At 45.5% G+C, this 21250-nt stretch overlaps 1 protein-coding gene across 2 annotated transcripts in view; it reads right to left on the bottom strand.

The window, feature by feature from the left end:
* The window catches only part of LOC115474335 (SAP domain-containing ribonucleoprotein-like), a 164977-nt gene that overhangs the window by 80916 nt on the left and 62811 nt on the right, over positions 1-21250 (bottom strand). For both annotated transcript variants that reach the window (XM_030209779.1, XM_030209780.1), the window contains exon 4: positions 1948-2003. In XM_030209779.1, the coding sequence (XP_030065639.1) occupies positions 1948-2003 (56 nt within the window). The remainder of the gene's footprint in view (positions 1-1947; positions 2004-21250) is intronic.

Below are 21250 nucleotides of genomic sequence, written 5' to 3'. Positions count from 1 at the left end.
AAGTCTGCCCAGCTCTTTCCTTATGTTCCAACTACTGGAGTTGCCATCAAAGCCCACTCCAGCCTATCCGAATCAGTCTTGTCATTTGCGGGACACAGACCATAAAAGTCTGCCCAGCACTGTCCTCATCTTCTAAATTACTGGAGTTTCCGTTGAAGCTCTCTCCAGCCCATCCAGACCACATTGGCCTGTAGAAGGATGGATATTTCCTCTACAACTACCTGTTTGTGTGGATAGCTGATATAAAATGCTTTTGGTGGGCAATTTGGTGGTCGTTGACTCCCAATGAAGCTTGTAATTAAGACCGACTATTTGAAGAACTCACCCAGTCAGAGTTTACAAGTGGCCACCTTTGATGGATAAAATGGAGCCTCCCCCCTAACGTAAGGCCATCCAGGACAATTACTTGGGCTGTGGCTATGCTCTCCTGGAACAATTCAAAAGCCTGTCCCTTGGTTTAACTGGGGAGCCAGCTGGGATTTCTGTAAGCAGGACTGATGAGGGAAAGAATGCTGAGACTGGGGATGCTGGGCAGAGTGAGAAGACAGCAGAAAACTACATTTTTGAAGTAGTAGGGCCGCCACCTAAGCCCACTCGAAATTCTCCCATTAGAGGAGGATTCAGCTGGAGACTGCTGAGAGGGCCTGGATGGTGTCATTGTGCTTCTTGATGAGATCAGCAACCTCCTCCACCCTGTCCCCCAAAAGATTATCTCCTCGGCAAGGTACGTCCAATAACCTCCCCCGAACTGCTGGTTCTAGGTGACAGACATCTGGATAATTTCTCCATAATTACTTCCTCCGTTCAGATGTTTCCACAGGTTATAGTCAGTCTTAATCAAAAGATAACTTCAGTTTGAAAAGGAATGTTTTCAATTCTCTTTTAAAATGTCCCCCAGTTTGTATTCTAGATAATTCAGAGGGCAGAATATTCCATAACCTTGGCCCAATAATATAAAATATAGATGATCTGTACTTCTGAAGTCTAACTAAATGAAAAGAGGGAACATCTAAATCATTCTTGCATAGACCTCAAAACTCTAGGCGGTTGATAAACTTCTGAGATTAGAAAATCCCATTATTTATTTATTACATTTGTACCCCACATTTTCCCACCTATTTGCAGGCTCAATGTGGCTTACAAGGTATCATAATGGCGATTGCCATTATGGTTGATAACAAATACAAGGTTGTGTTATGGTCACAGGTAGAAGTGTTTCAGGCATCATGGGGTCGAGGATAATAAATTGTCCAGTACGATCATAGATTATCTTGTGTTGCTGGTAACACTACCTACTAAAACTTTACAAATCAACAATACTATTTTAAAACGTACCCATTGTTCAACTGGCAGCCAGTGTAGTCCCTTTAAAACTGGGGTAATATGAGAAAATCGAGAACATCCAGTAATCACTCTGGCTGTAGCATCTTGTGACACTTGTAATGCTTTGACAAGATTTTTTGAAATTCTAAACAATACCTTATCACTGTAGTCAAACAATGGACACTGTACCCTTAAGGGGCAAATCACAAAGAGCTACTTTCTTTCTCTGTCTTCATCTGCTGATAGATGGGCATAACCCACAAGTTCTAGACTAATCTATGGGATAAGGAATAAAAGATGCATCTCAAAGCTGCTTACCTCCTCCTTTGACTCAGTTTTGGAAAAACAAGGCCAACCAATGCCTTATGATGCATTAATGCAAAAATAAAATAAAATGACTGTAAAAAAAGAAAAATACTACAGCAAAAATTCTAGCTGAAATAAAGGGAAAAACCATTGTCAAGTAATAAAGACTGCACAAAAAGAAAACTTAGTAGGTGGCCTCCAATCAACAGAGCATTCCACACACCACACTTACGCAGAACTCCAACAAAGGCATCACCCAGTGATGCTACCCATACATGAGGGCGGATTATCCTCAAAAATAATGAAACCTGTACTTACATGTCATTTTCTTCTCTTTTACATTGGTCTTCAGTTACAGTTTCTGTTTCTTCTTCCTTTAAGAAAACAGAGTATTGGACTTAAATGTTTCATTGTTTACAAGCTGTGACAAATTAGCCAAAAATAAGGAACCACCTCTAAAATCTGTAGGCAAGATAGATTCACTCTGTTTTAACCCCTACTACTAAAACTACTGATGAACTCAATCACATTTTCTCTCCAACCCACTTACTCACTCCTTCAGCTCCCTTGATGCACTCTCTACCTCCTTCCAACCATCAACAAGAGAAAGGAACTTCAGACCTGCTGGCCACCATTACTGAATCAACAGCATGCAATTTTAAGTACTACTGATCTAGAGATCAAGTGCTGCTCAAACTAAAAAGCACACCCCAGGAACCAAAAGATGATTTCTATGAACCATAATTACAGTGCTTAGCCCTCTAGAAACAAAATTACTCCTATGCCCATTCCTAAAAGATTCCCAACCCATTTCTTTTGCTATTATTTTTGTAAAAAAAAAAAAGCTATCCACTGTAACAAGTAGGGAAAACACAAAGCATGGATTAATAAATTATTTCCAGTCCTCTGTTCTCTCTGTATCCTGGAGGGGAGAGGAATAGAGAGGGCTATTTGAATAAAGTGGTACCCAAACATTCTGTTGATTTTGAAAGAATAATAAAATGAAACCATAAATGTGTGTAATATATGAATGTATGAAGAAAGCTCACACTAAATGTTTCCAAACTGCCGTAATATAGATTCACTTCTCCAAATACTGCAACTCACGCTGGACTAGAGGAAAAAAAAACCCAGCCAAGAGGTTGATATTGTGTATCTGGATTTTCAGAAGGCATTTGACAAAGTACCTCATGAAAGACTCCAGAGGAAACTGGAGAGCCATGAGATAGGAGGTAGTGTCCTAATGAGGATTAAAAATTGGTTAAAAGATAGAAAACAGAGAGTAGGGTTAAATGGTCGGTATTCTCAATAGAGAAGGGTAGTTAGTGGGATTCCCCATGGGTCTGTGCTGGGAATGCTGCTTTTTAACATATTTATAAATGACCTAGAGATGGGAGTAACTAGTGAGGTAATTAAATTTGCTGACGACACAAAGTTATTCAAAGTTGTTAAATCGCAAGAGGACTGTGAAAAATTACAAGAAGACCTTAGGAGACTGGGAGACTAAATGACAGATGACGTTTAATGTAAGCAAGTGCAAACTGATGCATGTGGGAAGAGGAACCCGAATTATAGCTACGTAATGTAAGATTCCACGTTAGGAGTCACCGACCAAGAAAGGGATCTAGGTGACATCGTTGATGACACGTTGAAACCTTCTGCTCTGTGTGCTGTGGCGGCTAAGAAAGCAAATAGAATGTTAGGTATTATTAGGAAAGGAATGGAAAACAAAAATGAGGAGGTTATAATGTCTTTGTATCGCTCCATGGTGCAACCGCACCTCAAATATTTTGTTCAATTCTGGTCACTGCATCTCAAAAAAGATATAGTGGAATTAGAAAAGGTGCAAACAAAGGCAACAAAAATGATAAAGGGGATGGGACAACTTCCCTATGAGGAAAGGCTAAAGTGGCCAGGGCTCTTCAGCTTGGAGAAAAGGCGGCTGAGGGGAGATATGACAAAGGTCTATAAAATAATGAGTGGAGTGGAAAGGGTAGATGTGAAGCGTCTGTTTACTCTTTCCAAAAATACTAGGACTCGGGGGCATTCAATGAAGCTACAAAGCAGTAAATTTAAAACAAATCAGAGAAAATGTTTCTTCACTCACCGTGGAATTAAACTCTGGAATTCGTTGCCAGAGAATGTAGTAAAGGCAGTTAGCTTAGTGGGGTTTAAAAAGGTTTGGACTGCTTCCTAAAGGAAAACCTAAAGGAAAAGTGCATAGACCATTATTAAAGTGGACTTGGGGAAAACTCACTGCTTATTTCTGGGATAAGCAGCATAAAATGTACTGAACTTTTTCAGGATCTTGCCAGGTATTTGTGACCTGGATTGGCTACTGTTGGAAAAAGGATGGACCTTTGGTCTGTCCCAGTATGGCAATACTTATGTACTTATAAACTAAGCAGCTCAAGTCACCAAGCCATCATTGGTCATAAAAAACGCCATAAAATTGCCAATTTAAGAGCAACTCTTGATTGGTTGAGATCTTTTTTTTCTCCACTCTGGCAGGAGTTGCAGTATTTGGGAGAAGTGAAACTGCATTAAGGCAGTTGGAAACATTTAGTGTGAGTTTTCTGAATCTAGTTTCTATCTCGACTGATATGTAATATATGAAATCATTAGATGTCACTCAACAAATCTCAAAGGATAAATTTTACAGTTTAACCAGAAGGGGTTACTGTCCCATAGCAGCAGGTATTGCTGTACATGTCCACCACTACTTGGCAGTATACACCAAAACTGGCAGAAAACTATATGATTCAGTCAATTGGTGTCGCTATACACAGAAGATATCCAGGTCAGGACAAACAGAATTCCAGATCAGAATCACTAAAAGCTAACTCAGCAGGATAGGGTGTGATGGCTGCAGTAAAAGCAGTGAGAGACGGAGAGTACAAAGCGGGGAATATGTGGTGTCTTCATGTGTGCGTTCAAGAATGAGGACATGCTGGGGCTGGGGGTTTGAGAATGAGAGAGAGGTACTGAACTGGGAGGTTGATAATAAGGGGGAAATGATGGCGCTGGAGGTTTAAGAATGAGGGAGAGAGGGGGTCACATGATGCAGTGAGCGACGGTGGACGTGTGAAACATTGTCTGCTCTGGTGCCCGCTCCAAACCCGTGCTCTAACTTACCCCCGGGTCTCCAAAAACAATAGGAAAGCAGCATTAATCGGGTAGAGGTGCATGGACAAATTTCTAATCCAGCACAACATGTCTGCACCAGCTAAAACAGCAAAACGTAAGGATGACAGGCTCCGCGGAGCCGAAAACAAAATGGCGCCCGCTACTCCACCGGCATCTCAATCTCAGATGCCATCGGAATCGCTGGTGTTGGAGCTCACGGAGGCCGTAGTAAGTGCGCTGGACTCCCGTTTCACCCAGCTATCAGAGCAAATTACCGAGATAACGGCGATAACAGCAGAACTTACACGCAGAACCGGCGAAGTGGAAACACATGTATCGGAGGTGGAAGACGTCCAGGCAGAACATGCGGCGAGCATAGAGAGACTTGAACGCATTACTAAGGAGTACCAGGAGAAGCTAGATGACCTTGAAAACCGGGCGAGACGGGAAAACCTAAGGTTTGTGGGATTCCCAGAGACAATTGCAGATGGGCAAATCAAGGCGACCCTAGAGACATGGCTAAAAGCACGCTTTCCGGAGGCCAGCGAGGGGGGCGAACTGCACCTGGACAGAGCACACAGAATAGGCCAAAAGCAACCCCGAGAAAACAGGCCTAGAGTGATTATAGCGAAATTCCACCGCTATACACAGAAAGCAGCGGTCCTCCGCTTATACAAAGCCAATAAAGAGGATGCCAAGTTCGAAGGGGGAGCCATAAGAATATTCCAAGATTACTCTGCACCACTCACTTTGAAGAGAAGGGCCTTCGCACCGGTTTGCACTCGTCTGGTAGAGAAGAACCAGCAATTCATGCTACAATACCCAGCCACCCTGAGGGTGCAAACGAGTAGTGGATGGAAGAACTTTGCATCACCCGAGCTTGCTCAAGAATGGATGAACTCTGCTATGGGGCAAAATACCTAAAACCTGAGCATGGATATTTGCTGGAGGAGACACTATGAATACAGGTAGCAAAATTAAATACACTTCTACACTACTCCCTTAACAGGCGGACGGCGATCCCAGAGATCCTGAATGTAAGCATAATATGTTTATGACTCTGTATGGTAGGAGATGTTGGGGACGAAGAAAGTAATTTACATGTTTTCTATGGGGTTTGGGGGTGGGCATTGGGTGTGTTAAACAGACCCACTTGCCAGAAGGAGCGAGCTGGAAGGGATAGGTGGGAAGGGAAGGTTTGGAGGGGGGGGATGGGGGAAAAAGGGGGGGGGGGGAATCTCCACCAGGCTGTCAAGTTCGATGTAAATTGAAAAGGACTGATACCAGCATATATATGATGGGGGCTAAAGGAGAAGGCGAAGGGTCCTGGCTGGGAGGCCCTGAACCCAAGACAGTGCCAGAGTATTGTGAATACCTATAATATGGGGAGCAATGGCTAGACCACCAACATTACGCTTAGCATCCTGGAATGTCTCTGGGATAACCTCCCCAATTAAGCGAACCAAAATATTGGCACATCTAAAAAGACATGGGGTCTCCGTGGCATGTCTGCAGGAAACCAAATTAACAGATGTAGAACATCAAAAATTGAGACAGCAATGGGTAAGGGACTGTTATTTCTCATCTGCGGCAGGCCGGAGGGGGGGAGTAGCTCTTCTCATAAAAAAAAGGCCTGGCGGGCAAAACACGCATGGTTGAAAAAGATACCACAGTGCGGTATGTGTTGCTACACTTGAGCTATATGGGGCAAGAATACTATCTTTGCGGAATATATGGGCCAAACACGCGCAACCCACACTTCCTGCACACGCTTGTACAGCTGGGAACGAAGTATGATTCGGCCCCATGGATAATAATGGGAGATTTCAACCAAGTATTAGACCCGGGACTTGATAGATCGTCAGCTGCAGCCTGGGGGGCGACGGGTAAGGGTAAAGGATTGGATTATTTATGTAAAATGCTAGATCTAGTGGATCCCTGGCGTCTTTTGCACCCCACCCATTGGGAGTATACTCACCTTTCCAAGGCACAACGAACCTGGTCTCGCATAGACTATATCCTAGTAGCTAAAGCATTGTTTTCAGTTACACATGCAGCAGAAGTGGGGCCGATGGCAATATCCAATCATACTATGATTTGGGTGAATATGGAAATGGGATTTTCTACTGACCAGCGTGCCCGTTGGAGATTCCCTGGGTATTTGGCGGGGGACCCAGATTTTCGTATCTTTCTGGAGCAGAAGTGGGAGCACTATGAGGAGGCGAATAAACAGCACCAAGACATACCCGGGTTATTCTGGGAAGCGTCGAAAGCGGTGCTCCGCGGGGAAGTCATAAGCTATGTGGCGGGTAGGAACAAAAGGATAGCCCAAGGCATAATAAAATTAGAACGCCAGTACACAGCCTCGAAACATAAACACCAGCAACAACCAACACAAGCCCATTATGAGCAAATGATGGCAAACTTAGCAGGGCTTAATACTCTAATTCATGAACGAACACAAAAATATCTCTTTCACAGGAGATTCCAATATTTCAAATATGGTAATCGCACAGGGAAGCTACTAGCGCGTATAGTTCGGGCCTGGACTGGGAACTCGTACATCCACATGATAAAAGCCTCAGATGGAACTAGAAAGCATAAGCCCTTAGAGCTATTACAGTTATTCAAAGACTATTTCTCCAGGATTTTAAAGGCAGAATAGGAGGTAGAGGGAGAAGCAATTAAAGATTATTTAGAAGATTCGTGAATCCCATGTCTACCGCAGGATATAAGAGAGCAACTTAATGTCCCATTAGAAGCCCAGGAGATACAAAGGGTGATCGGGGCGCTCCCAGGGGGCAAGAGCCCAGGAGTGGACGTATTTTCATCAGAATATTATAAACTGTTATCACATAGAGTAAGTGTGCCCCTGGTAAAATATTTCGAAAGCTGTAGAACAGGGGTGATTCCCTGCGGGGGTGAACGAAGCGCTCATAACACTGATACCAAAACCAGGTAAAGACCAGGAGGATCTAGAGGCGTATAGGCCAATCTCTCTTTTAAACGTGGACCTCAAAATCCTGGCTAAAATATTAGCAGACAGGTTAGCAAAACATCTCCCTCATGTAGTGGGAGCACACCAAGTGGGGTTCGTAAGGGGGCGGCACCCGGGCCTTAATGTACGGCGGGCTTTGTTGGCACTGGCACATAGTAGAGTAGTGGGGGACCCACTCTTACTGGTAAGCCTAGACGCTGAGAAAGCATTTGACAAGGTGCGATGGGGATACCTATTTGAAGTGCTAACATATATAGGGCTAGAAGGTTGGTACCTATGAGCAATATCGGCCTTGTATGTGGAACCCCAAGCTCGTATCATAGTAAATAAAATGACATCTGAGGAATTCCCAGTACAGAGGGGCACAAGGCAGGGGTGTCCTCTATCCCCACTGCTCTTCCTATTATATATAGAACCGTTTCTGTGAACAGTGGGAAACAATGCGGAAATTGCAGGAGTGCCAATTCCTATACTACCTACCAAGGTACTTGCCTTTGCAGACGACATTCTCCTCATATTAACACGGCCGCAAAGATCTCTACATAATCTCTTGGAAATGGTGGATGAATTTCAATATCATTCGGTGGTCACACTAAATAGGCACAAGTCAGTCGCCTTACCAAGTACACAGGACATAAAAAAGAACTGGATAGGGCCTTTCCCCTTGCAATGGAAAGACAATAAAATTAAATACTTGGGCATATACATTCCAACCCAATTAGATCAACTACACAAAGTTAACTTGAAACCGCTTTGGGATGCAACCAAAGAAGCTTTACAAACATGGTGAAAGCTACCTCTGACATTGTGGGGGAGGGTGGCAATATATAATATGATAATAATCCCAAAGTGGACGTACGCAACCCAAGTGCTATCGCTGTTTCTCACTCATAGAGAGGAATTAGAACTCCACGGGACACTAAAAACATTTTTATGGAATGGGAAAAGAGCCAGAGTCTCATTGAAACAAACCTACTTACCTCGGGCCAAGGGAGAGTTGGGCGCCTTAAGGGCCAAGTGGCTATCAGTGGCAGGATGCATGCGACATATAGCAGACTGGCTGAGAGGGACAGGACACTTTACCTATCCAGAAGCGGAATGTAGGATGTTGGGCGACATGCACATTAGTTATTGGCTACACGCTGGCCGGGTAAAGCGAAAACACCAAAACACCTCCTCTTCTTGTACACACCCTTACGGAAAACGTGGAAGTGGATCTGTAGATTACACAGCCTAGATGCCCAGGCCTCACCGTTTCTGCCCATTGGGGGCAATACAGATTTTCCAGTAGGAAGCTCCTCACGTACATTTAAACAGTGGAGGGAGGTAGGAGTTTTCTTTCTATTTCAGGTTATACAGGGGGATGGAACATTGCAGTCTAGGGGGGAATTGCAGGAGCGCCAGGGGTTGGAGACTGGGGATTTCTTAGCCTATATACAATTGCAGCACTACGTGCGGTCGCTCCCCAGACCCGCACTGCATTCAACAGTGCGGGTGCAGCTGACGGAAATCTTTGACTTAAAGGCCCGGAGACTGATCCCCTTAAAATACTACCATGCACAAATTCGAGCCGCTATGCCACTTGCACAGTATCATCAATTGGCACAGGCATGGACCGGCGAGCTGGGTTGTCAAATTAGGCCAGAGACAATGCAGTCCTGCCTGCGAACATGCTATGGAGAGTATGGGAACACAGACATACGAGAAACCCAATATAAATTTTTGATGCGACTATTTATTTCACCACACAGAGCGCACCGGGCGACTTTAAGGCCAACAGACGACTGCCCGAAGTGCACAGGAAGTGGAGCTCATTTAGGTCACATGTTCTGGCACTGTCCACCAGTACTGGGCTTCTGGTCCCAAATATGTAGACAAGTCTTTATGATGTGGAAGGTACACTGGGTCAGCCGCCCACGACTTTTGTTCGATGACTTTACAAACCGTGGATCGACCAAGGCAGGCCTGTGCTACTTTCAGCGATGGGCTGTGATGATGGGAAAAAGAACAATACTCAAGCTGTGGCTACAGGAGGATAGACCCACAACCCAACTCTGGCGGGCACAAATGATATCCTTATGTGCCCTGGAGCGAAGGGACGTGCGTGACTTGGCCACACTGAAGGGGGAGAAATACCTCCAATGCTGGATGCCCTTTCTGGACACTTTAACACCGCGGGAGCGCAGTAGAGTCCTAAATGGCTAAGAAAACAGGAAAGAGATGCCACAGCCTGGTGGAAAGGGGGTGGAGGGGGGAGAGGGAAGGGGAGGGGGGGGAAAAAGAAAAATGTATTGATGACATTTATTGAATGGATGAAGTTGAATATCTAAGTAAGTGACTACGGTGATGTTGTTTATGCAAAACTTCAGATAATGTTATAATCTGTTTGTTTGTGTCATCAATAAAATATATATTAAAAAAAAAAGAATGAGGGAGAGAGGTGCTACATCGGGGGGGGGGGGGGGGGGGGTCAAGAAGGGCGAGAGGTGTTGCATTGAGGGGGCAAGGAGGGCGAGATATTCTGCATTGAGGGGGCAAGCAGGGAGAACAGTGATGGACAGATAGGTTAGTTAGGGAAGAAAGAGATCCAATAAGGTGGGTAAGGAAGACTGGGTGCAGAAAGAGGAACTGTGGGGGGGGGGGGGGGGGGGGGGGAGGAGAGTGCTGTCAGGACCTGTAGGGAAATGATGTGAGAAAATAAAACAGAGGAAAATGAATAAAATGTTTCACATATAGGGGAGGGGGGGGAGACATGCTACACATAAATGGAAAGGAAGGGAAGAGGGGAGACATGCTGCACATGAAGAGAAGGAAAGAGAGAAGGAAAACAAGATAGATTTGCGAAATTGAAAAAAGCTGAACATAAAAGATCAGTGCCAAACAGATATAGGGCAGGTGGTGAGAAAAGAAACAGCAAATGGAAAGGAGCACGTGGAAAGAGAGTTAAGAGCAAACAGAGAGGAAAGAAGAACCAAGGATTCGGAATGAGTGCTCCATGGATTCTGGCTGTCACGGTGGTGGCCACTAAAACTACACAGTAGCTGAGAATTCTTTCCTATCAGTGTTGTAGTTCCACTTTCCATTTCCCATTTTCATAGTTGTAAACCACTTAGATGGTTCTTACCAATGGGTGGTATTATCAAATAATAATAAACTTGGAAACCTGATGGCTGCATAGGACCAAAAGAGGGAAGAGGCAATTTGAGAAAGGCAGTTTGAAAGGACCAAGTCCCTAACTGCTATATTTCAGTGTATGACTCTGTGACAGAACAGTGTGTTTAAACCTGTAAAATTGCCTTTATTAAACACCGAAGTGCATTTCTCTAGTTTGGCCAGCAAGTGGTGCATGTTTTATGTTAAAGCTGTTATAGAAAAGTGCATGCCCTCTTTTAGTTTCACTTAGTGAAGAAGTGAATCTACTATTGTGAGCAGTATATTTTTAAAACTTGTTGACTGGGTCTGATTGGCCTGGAGTTTGAAATTACACAGCAGTTGTTGCTGGCTGTTGCTTCAGTCTTAGCCCGGGAGAAAAGAGAGACAGATCTCTTTGCTGAGGCTCGGTGAATTATATGTCCTGATATTCCCAGGTACTGTTTAGACAGTATACAGATGTTTAGTTAGCGTTATAATTGATCTATATATCAGTTACCTGTTACTGTTTGCTATTTGCACTTCTTTGTTCCACTGTTCAATATTTTTAAGAGAATAAACATAATTGTTTGTTCGCCCTGTTTGTCTGGACTGATAAAGAATCTTGGTGGTTTGTGTGTTGGATCTGTGAGTGCTTTCAGGGAACTGTGGGACCACTGAGAGTGTGGCCCCAGTAACCTAGAAATAACTGAGGATAATTTGAGAGCAGGAGACTCGCCTAGAGGCGGTTGTGACCCAGTCAGTGGGAGGAGGGTGCTAATGTACAGCACAAGCAGCAGGTGCAGGCAGACCTGAGCTGTGCTGGGGATAGACCCTATAATTAGCCACGGGGTAACCCCAGGCAGGTGGCTAAGCATTTCGTGACAGACCTTGTCCTTCTTTTTTAGTGGCAGTGTGGTGGGATTGTCAGGCTCAGTGTGTGGCATGAGGGTCATCATCCACTGAGTGGTTCAAAGTCTTTTTTTTTATCTGTAACCTAAAGACACAGAGCACAGTGAACAAGTGCAGCAGTAACAGGGCCCTTTCCAGTTCAGTTTCTTTTTGGTAGTGTCAGGAGATTAGCAGCATGCTGATGAAACTGGTAGCAGCCCTCAGACACTGGATATGCCTGTCTTAACACAAGAGCAACTGGATAACCTCAGTAGGGAGGAGCTGCAGGACTGGCCTGTGCAAGTTCTCCTGCGGGAAGAGCAGACCCCTTGTGGGCAGAGGCCCGTGAATTGGCAGGGCTAGATGTCACACCAGCCAAAATCCAGCAGACCTACATACTAGAGCGATGGCGGCTAGACCAACAGAGGCGAGAAGAACAGGACCGGGAAGATCGATGACAGGAGCGTGAGCAGGAATTCCAGTTTTAAAAGAATGAAGTTGGTGATGGAAATGGCTCGTATCCAAAGCTCCAGCCCAAACCCTGCACCAAGGCCAGAAGCAGGATCCACAGCCCGGATTGGGCCCAAACTTGTTTGCGCAGTTTGATGATGTTCGAGGTGACACTGGTGGATATCTTTGAAAAACATTTGCTGCCTCAATGAGATTCCTCAGAAAGACTGGGGGCCAGATGCACTAAACTTATCGAGCCATTAATGTGGGTTTTAAACTGGTTCTAGCCAGTTTAACATGCAAGTAGTAAACCAGGACATGCACAAAAGGGCACTGTCCGATCACGGTAGCAGCTAACGAAAACGGAATGCAGATGAGCAAATTAGTATTATAATGTCTAGAAATTGTATTGTAATGAGATGCACTACCGTTTTCCGATTGCCTAACCGTGAAAAATCTAACGGGAGGTCTGCGCGGGATTTCAAAATGTCTATAAATGTAACAAAAAAAAAAATCGGGAAAAAACGTCCACGTGCTCGTCAGGGACGTCCTTTATGGACGTCCTTCACTGCCTTGTCACGTCCAAGTGCTCGTCAGGGCCGTCCTTCTAAAGTGCCTAACATGGATGTCCTTCACTGAAACATTAAAAAAAAAAAAAAAAAACGATGGCCCTGACGAGCACTTGGACGTTTTTCCCCAGATCTTTTTGTGATGGGTGTTCTTCTGCGAGGACGTCCAAATCAAAAGCTATTTGGACATCTCTTTCGATTATGCTCCTCCTCCAGGTCTCTCTCAGCCAATCACACCGCATTTAGCTGTCATCGGTGTCAGCTAAACGCGCTGTGATTGGCTGAGAGAGACCTGGAGGGGGGCATAATCGAAAGGGATGTCCTCGCACTTCCCGATGCCGGCGGTGGTCATTTGGGGCAACTCTCACCCACCATCGCCCCCAAAGCCACGCGTTCCCGGGGAGGAGGGTCTGCATGGTCAGCCGCAATCCACTCCCTTCTTCCGAGAGTGGGGCGGCAGGGATCACCGGCGGCTGCAGCTTGCGCTCCGGCCCGCGGCTCTGACAAGTGCTCATCAGGGACGTCCTTTTTGGACGACTTTGGCATGCGTACAGCAGCCAGCATAACAACTGGCTGCTCTGCGCATACTCGACCGGCCGACTGGTTTCCGAGGGAACAGAGTATGCAAGTGAGCTACAACGAGCAGCTCATTTGCATTCCATTTCCTTGATGCATGGCCATTCCCTACCGATTCGCTATGGAATCGGTAAGGGAACGGCTCTTCTGAGGACCTTAGTGCATCTACCCCTGGGTGTGCTATCTGGGAGGAAAGCTCACTGGTAGAGCACCTGAGGTGTTTCAAGGACTGTCCATGAAGAAATGCTCCCAGTTTGAGGAAATGTGAAAAGCTTTGTTGAACCGTTATGCCATTACCCCCAAGACCTACAGACTAAAGTTCAGGACTTTGCAAAAGGGGGTGGATGATCCTCACAGCGAGTTTGTGATTCAGCTAAGAGACCAGCTAAGAGACCAGAGAACTACCAAAACCTGACGGTCCTAGAGCAGTTTCTTCAGTGTTGTCATCCAGAGGTGAGGGAATATGTTCAAGATCACCAGCCCCATACTCCAGAGAAGGCAGCTGAGTTGGCTGACATCTTTATGGCTACCCGTCCCTGGTTGGCAAAGAGAAACCATCCTTATCCACAGCAGCCAGGATCTAAGGGAAGCCAGGGTCCTAAGGCAAATATTCCTGCAACCTCAGAGACTGTTAGCAAATCCTCCAGTGTTCCCCAAAAACCTAACTTTAGGCATGAAAGTCCTTGTTTCCAGTGTGGGTGTACCGGTCATTTCAAAGCAGATTGCCCAGATAATCCCAAGTCTGAACTAAAGAGCATTCTAATTCCTGCACCAAGGCTGGCGGCTTTCGTGGGTGGCTCCAGTTCCACGAAGGAGGCCCAAGCAGTTGCTGCAGCACCAAAAGTTACTGCCCATTCATTAAGCAAGGAAGCAAGCGGGTTTCCACAACACTACAGCACCCCAGTAACTGAATCAGACCCAGGTGGCTGGGCGTATGGACACTGGCTCTTGTATGACTATTATGACCAGAGCTAGTGCCAGAAGCAGTTCTTTCAGGGCGCACTGCGGAGGTAGTGTTAGCCAATGGATCCAGACAGACTGTACCCATTGCTTGAGTATTCCTGGATTGGGGTGCCAATCTTGGATACAAAGAAGTAGGCATAATGAAAAATATGCCAATACCAATGTTGTGTGGGATGACATGGGTCCAATGAACATCAGGGGGTGACACGCACACACACTAGATTGACATAGAACTTCTATTGGCCAGGAGTATCTCGAGCCATAGCTAATTACTGTTGAACCTGTGATGCAAGTCAAAGAGTAGGTAAGACCCAAGATCAACCCTGAGCTCCACTGAAACCTTTACCCATTATAAGTGAGCCCTTTGAGAGAATAGCTATGGATATAGTGAGGCCTCTAGCTGTCCCTAGCCGGACTGGGAAAAGATATATAATGACAGTGGTGTACTTTGCTACCAGATATCCTGAAGCGGTAGCCTTATCCTCCACAGAATCGGAGAACATTGCCATTGACCTGCTAGAAATATTTTCCAGGGTAGGATATCCACGAGAAATATTTCTCAGACCAAGGGACACAGTTTATGTCTGAGCTGATCCAAAATCTGTGCACACTGTGGAGTGAAATCTGTACGTACATCATATCACCCTGAAACTAATGGGGTTGGTGGAGAGATTTAATGGGACATTAAAGCATATGTTAAAGATTTTCGTAGAATCAGGAGACCATGACTGGAAGAAATATTTGCCATATCTACTGTTTGCATACAGGGAAGTACCTCAGGAGTCTATAGGGTTCTCCCTATTTGAGTTGCTCTATGGCCGGAGGGTGAGAGGGGCCCTTGACTTAATAAGAGAACACTGGGAGAGGAAAGTTGATACCTCTGACACCCCTGTAATTGAATATGTAGTTAATATGCGTCAGAGATTAGAAGAACTTGTGGGCTGTGTCAGAGATAATTTGCAAGCAGCCCAAACCAAGTAAAAGACCTGGTATGATCATAATGCCTGAAATAGAAAGTTTTATGAGGGCCAGCAGGTATTTTAGTCCCAGTTCGTCAGAACAAACTTCAAGCTAATTGGGCGGGACCTTACAAGGTCATAAGGCGCCTGAATGATACAAACTATGTTATATCTATGGACTCTCAACACAGAAAGCAGCGTACCTTTCATGTAAATATGTTAAAGGCCAATGCAAATCGCACAGCTATGGTGCTAGCTGTGTGTAGCCTATCAGAAGAGTGTCAGGATAGTGAGTCCATACCTGGCTTCTTAGCTGAGACCTTACCAGAGGGATCTATACAACAAATTGTAGTGGGAAAGCAATTAATCCCCACCCAGAGACAGCAGTTAGGAGCAGTATAGCAAAAGTATGCTAATGTGTTTTCCACTAAACCAGGACTTACCCACTTGGCTAATCAAAACGTAAACAACGATGGCCATGTCCCGTTGAAGCAGGGTCCCTATCGAATATCTGCTGAGGTGGGGAGGTAAATGAAGCAGGAGATTGACGAAATGCTAGCCTTAGGTGTTATAAAGATGTCTCATAACCCCTGGGCTTCTCCTGTAGTTCTTGTTCCCAAGAAAGATGGCACAACCTGCTTCTGTGTGGATTAGAGGAGACTTAATGATTGTACTGTATGTGATGCCTATCCGATGCCCCAGATTGACGAGGTACTAGACTGTTTAGCTGGGGCCCAGTACCTGACTACAATGGACTTTAGCCGTGGGTACTGGCAGATTCCCCTAACAGATGCTGTTCAGGAGCGATCAGCATTTATTACCCCATTTGGTCTGTATGAATTTACTGTGATGCCTTTTGGAATGAAAAGTGCCCCTGGTACACTTCAATCCTTGGTGAATCGTCTGCTAGATGGACTCCAAGAGCAAGCTAGGGCTTATCTTGATGACACTGCTGTATACAGTCAGACTTGGGATGATCAGATCAGAGAGGCCTGCCAGATTATAAAACTCAGCAAATGTCAGATGGGAATGGCAGATGTGCAATATTTAGGGCACAGAGTGGGAGGTGGACAGCTGAAGCCTGAACCAGCTAAGGTGGAAGCTATATAAGACTGGCCCACTCCCCAGACTAAAAAGTATTGGCCTTCCTTGGAACAGCAGGATATTACAGGACGTTTGTGCCTCACTATACCACTATAGCTAAACCCCTGACCGACTTGACTAAAAAGAGACTACCTCAAATCGTTACCTGGTCGCCAGAATGTGAAGCTGCCTTCCAAAAATTAAAGACAGCATTAGCTACCGATCCAGTACTAGCTGCACCTGATTACCAGCAAAGATTTGTGGTACAGACTGATGCCTTGGCAAATCGCATTACAGCTGTACTCAGTGAATAGCAGAGGGGAGGAGCACCCCATTGTGTATCTCAGTCACATGCTCCTTTACAGAGAGATAAGCCTATGTTACTACTGAAAAGGAGTATCAGGCCTTAGTGTGGGCCCTCAAGAAGTTACAACCATATCTGTATGGGTGAGACTTTACTGTCATCACAGATCACAACCTGTTAGTCTGGCTGAAGAGGGTCTCAGGGACAGAATGGGAAGGTACTCTGGTGGAGCCTGTCACTGAAAATATACAACTTCACCATATAGTACCGGAAAGGCAGCGAACACGGTAACGCTGATGGCTTCTCCAGAAAGAAAAAGACAGAACCACTCTGACACTGGACTATCGAGACCCGTGGAGGCCACAGTCCGGGGTCTTTCACTTGAGGAGGGAGGTGTGACAGAACAGTGTGTTTAAACCTGTAAAATTGCCTTTATTAAACACCGAAGTGCATTTCTCTAGTTTGGCCAGCAAATGGTGCGTGTTTTATGTTAAAGCTGTTATAGAAAAGTGCATGCCCTCTTTTAGTTTCACTTAGTGAAGAAGTGAATCTACAGTACTGTGAGCAGTATATTTTTAAAACTTGTTGACTGGGCTCTGATTGGCCTGGAGTTTGAAATTACACAGCAGTTGTTGCTGGCTGTTGCTTCAGTCTTAGCCCGGGAGAAAAGAGAGACAGATCTCTTTGCTGAGGCTCGGTGAATTATATGTCCTGATATTCCCGGGTACTGTTTAGACAGTATACAGATGTTTAGTTACTGTTATAATTGATTCATATTTCAGTTACCTGTTATTGTTTGCTATTTGCACTATTTTGTTCGACTGTTCAATATTTTTAAGAGAACATACATAATGGTTTGTTCGCCCTGTTTGTCTGGACTGTTAAAGAATCATGGTGGTTTGTGACCCAGTTGGTGGGAGGAGGGTGCTAATGTTGAGCATAAAGAATCTTGGTGGTTTGTGTGTTGGTGTCGTGTACTGGAATCTCATGAGCCCTTGGGTCCAGCTGAGTGCTGAGGTGAAGGTAGACACCAGCCCCCAGCGGACAGCCGAACAACCCCTAGTCTTCGCCTGCGGTGACCGCCGTTCCCTGGGAATTGAGCCCCCAGGTGCTGGCGGCCAACAGGACTTCCGGAACCACGGGGTTGGCGGACTGCGGACCGCAGGTGGCATGGAGGCGGAGATTGATGTGGACACCCAGCCGAGAGTAGTTGGAATACCAGCGGAAGTCAGGGCAGACAGCAAGCAAGAGTATTCAGGATACCAGCAGAAGTCAGGGCAGGCGGCAAGCGAAGAGTAGTCAGGATACCAGCAGAGGGCAGGCGGCAAGTGAAGAGTAGTCAGGATACCAGCAGAGGTCAGGGCAGGCGGCAAGCAGAGAGTAGTCAGGATACCAGCAGAGGTCAGGGCAGGTGGCAGGCAAAGAGTAGTCAGGATAGCAGCAGAGGTCAGGGCAGGCGGCAGGCGAAGAGTAGTCAGGATACCAGCAGAAGTCAGGGCAAGCAGCGAGCAATCAGGATACCAGCAGAAGTCTGGACCAGGTAGCAATCAGAAGAAACATCAGAAGCACTGCCACTACTCAGGAAACCAAATAGAAGCCGAAGCAAGGAAGGACTGGTGGCTGGGCTTTAAATAGTGCAGGAATTAGGCTCAAGCATGTGCAGCTGTCACAAGATGGCTGCCCCCATCAGAGGAAACGCCCTACGCCCAAATATGGCCTTCCTTCCTGAAGCTGCCCAACTCCAAGATGGCTGCCACAACCTAAGACACCCAGCTCCAAGATGGCTGCCCTATCCTGGAGATGCCCACATCCAAAATGGCCGCCCTATCCTCAGATGCCCATATCCTGAATAGTCAGGAGACATGACAGTTGGGTCTGTGAGTGCTTTCAGGGAACTGTGGGACCACTGGGAGTGTGGCCCCAGTAGCCTAGAAATCACTGGGGATAATTTGAGAGCAGGAGACTCGCCCAGAGGCGGTTGTGACCCAGTCGGTGGGAGGAGGGTGCTAGGGTAGAACAGGCGGCAGGTGCAGGCGGACTTGAGCTGTGCTGGGGATAGACCCTATAAGTGGTGGCAGGGGATAGACCCTATAAGTGGCGGCAGGGTAAAACCAGGCGGGTGGCTAAGTGTTTTATCACAGACTGTTTCTACAGAAACTGAACTGCTTCTCTTACAGAAACACACTGGGCTATTTCTATGGAAGCTCTTATCCAATGTAGCCCATTTTCAAAATGAAATATGTCTTTTCACCAGTTTTTCCCCCAGGCCAAAGCTGGTCACTTATTAAATCTACAGAGTTATTTTGCCCCTGAACAGATGTTCTTGACCCCTCACTATTTATAATTTCCAACTCATTCCAAAAATAAAAACAAAATAGTAAATACTTCCTTTAAGGCCCCAGAAATCACATGAAATAACAGCACTCTGTGGTAGAGAATGACACGGGGACAAAGTTTGTCTCCGTCCCCACCCCATCCCCGCAGGTTCTGTCTCCGTCTCCGCCCCGTCCCCGCTATCCTTGTCTCCATCCCAGCAGGTTCTGTCCCCATCCCCGTGGGCTCTGTCCTTATCTGCAGAAGCCCTGAACATGTATGATTTTATATTTAAATCTTTTTATTAATATATATGTGCAACTGTTGTGTATAAATTACAAATAGAGAACAACAATAACAATGAGCAGCTATAATAACCCTCCTTCCCACCACCACCCTCAACCCTTCCAACCCCAACAGTAGGTGATTTCTCCTACACCAAGGAATCCTAATTCACACTGTTAAAATGTCCAGGGGTATAAAATACAACCCGTTCTATTAGCCCTAGAGGGGAAAAATATGCCCTATAAAGCACTGTTATGGTTTTTTAATCTGTGGATAAATAAGAAATCATCAACAATCTCAGGATTCAATCTAGCTCTCCTGTCTTCCACAGTCCTTCCTGGAATAGAAGTTGTCTTCTTAGAAGATGTGCTAGCAGCAGGATGTACAGAATCTCCCATGCAAATTTTGCTAGTTGTGGCCAATATGTTTGCTTGTTTTTAAAAAAAAAATGAAAATATCTTTGTAGGAATCACTTAAACATAAACAACATTGTATCGAATTCAAAATATGTGTACTAACCCACAAAATCTGGGTTTGCCCACAGTTGCATTTTCCCACAGTTCTTTTTTCTACCCCCTGTTGTTTGCCCCCACCTAAGATGTACCTTATTCTCTGTTCTGACTTTGAATTAGTTTGATGTTCATTTCTTAATGTTGTTAGCCACATACAGCCTGCCATGGTGGGAATCTGTGGGATATAAATGTTCTAAATAAATAAATAAATAGATATAGTCTTCCTTTTCATGGAAGTGAGTAGAGTCTTTGCCACGTTCGTGGCACCCTCTCAATGAATTTGAAGCATCCAGTGCGGGCACATTCCATGTTCCAGTTTCAGGCTCCAACTCCACACTGGAGCTTTATATCTACTCCTTGAAATGTTGTTAGGGACTTCACTTGGGCTAGAGGTCTGGGACACCAATGGTTCAGCGAAGCAAATGATTTGAGACTTGAGGGAGCAGGATTTCTAGTTATGGGTCCTTAAATGGTTCTTCTCTGGGCCCAGAACCTAGCTCCTTTGCTAGTTTATACTTTCTGGGAACAGAAAATGTACAACAACCTCAGTGAAACAGAAATACATGGGCAGCACAGCCTTAGCCTGGACTGGTTGACCTCTAGCTCAACAGTAAGGGAGAGTAACTCCTCTTATGACCTAGAGCGATTCTGGGTGAAACCTAGGGGAATCCTTGGCATCCCTGAGCCAGCCCTTAAGGAGCATCACATTCAGCTGATCCCTAGCTGACTTCTACTAACTGGCAAAAGCCCCCTTAGAGCTGTGGGAGGACAGTGGCTTTACAAGCTAGCAACAGCAAAGGCAGGAGGGGTCTAGAAGCACTGAGGGTAATCAATGCAAGACTATTGCAGGTCTGAATGACCATCTAATATTAGAGAGAGGGTCACCGCTCCTCACTAAAGATCGCACAAGGAAGCGGACTGCAGCCAGACTCATATCCTACTCTTTGATGACTTAGGGCTCCTCAGATTGTTTCCCACAATGAACCATCATGGTATTCACTGGGCCATGCCTACAGCTGTACCTACTCCCATCCTCGATTCCTAGGAAGCCGCTGACTTGCAATGCTGCACATTCTACTTGTAGATTTGGTGTCAACTGCCAGAACACAAGGACCCTACCTCAAAGGAGTGATTACTCCAGGGCAACACTGAAGTTATGCCTTCTTAGGATCAAGCATTGAACTCTACCCATAGACCGACTCGGACTAACTGGCAGAGGATAGCCCTAATCTCCACCTCAATCACATCAATACACCCTTAGATTGACTAAAAGAAGAGGCAATTTGTATAATATGAAGCAAGGGGTGGGGGGTATTGAACTGAACCACCAAAGGAAAGGACAATAGCCTTGCTTCCCATCAAGTCCAGAGTGAATAAGACATAAGGGCCAATCAGCCAAGAGCAGGAATCAAGGAAGACTGCTGAACTTAACCTTCAAGCAGGAAACACAGAACATAAATGGG

Source organism: Microcaecilia unicolor, chromosome 7 (assembly GCF_901765095.1).
Source record: "Microcaecilia unicolor chromosome 7, aMicUni1.1, whole genome shotgun sequence".
NCBI lineage: Eukaryota > Metazoa > Chordata > Amphibia > Gymnophiona > Siphonopidae > Microcaecilia > Microcaecilia unicolor.
This window is presented reverse-complemented; position numbering and strand designations above follow the sequence as displayed.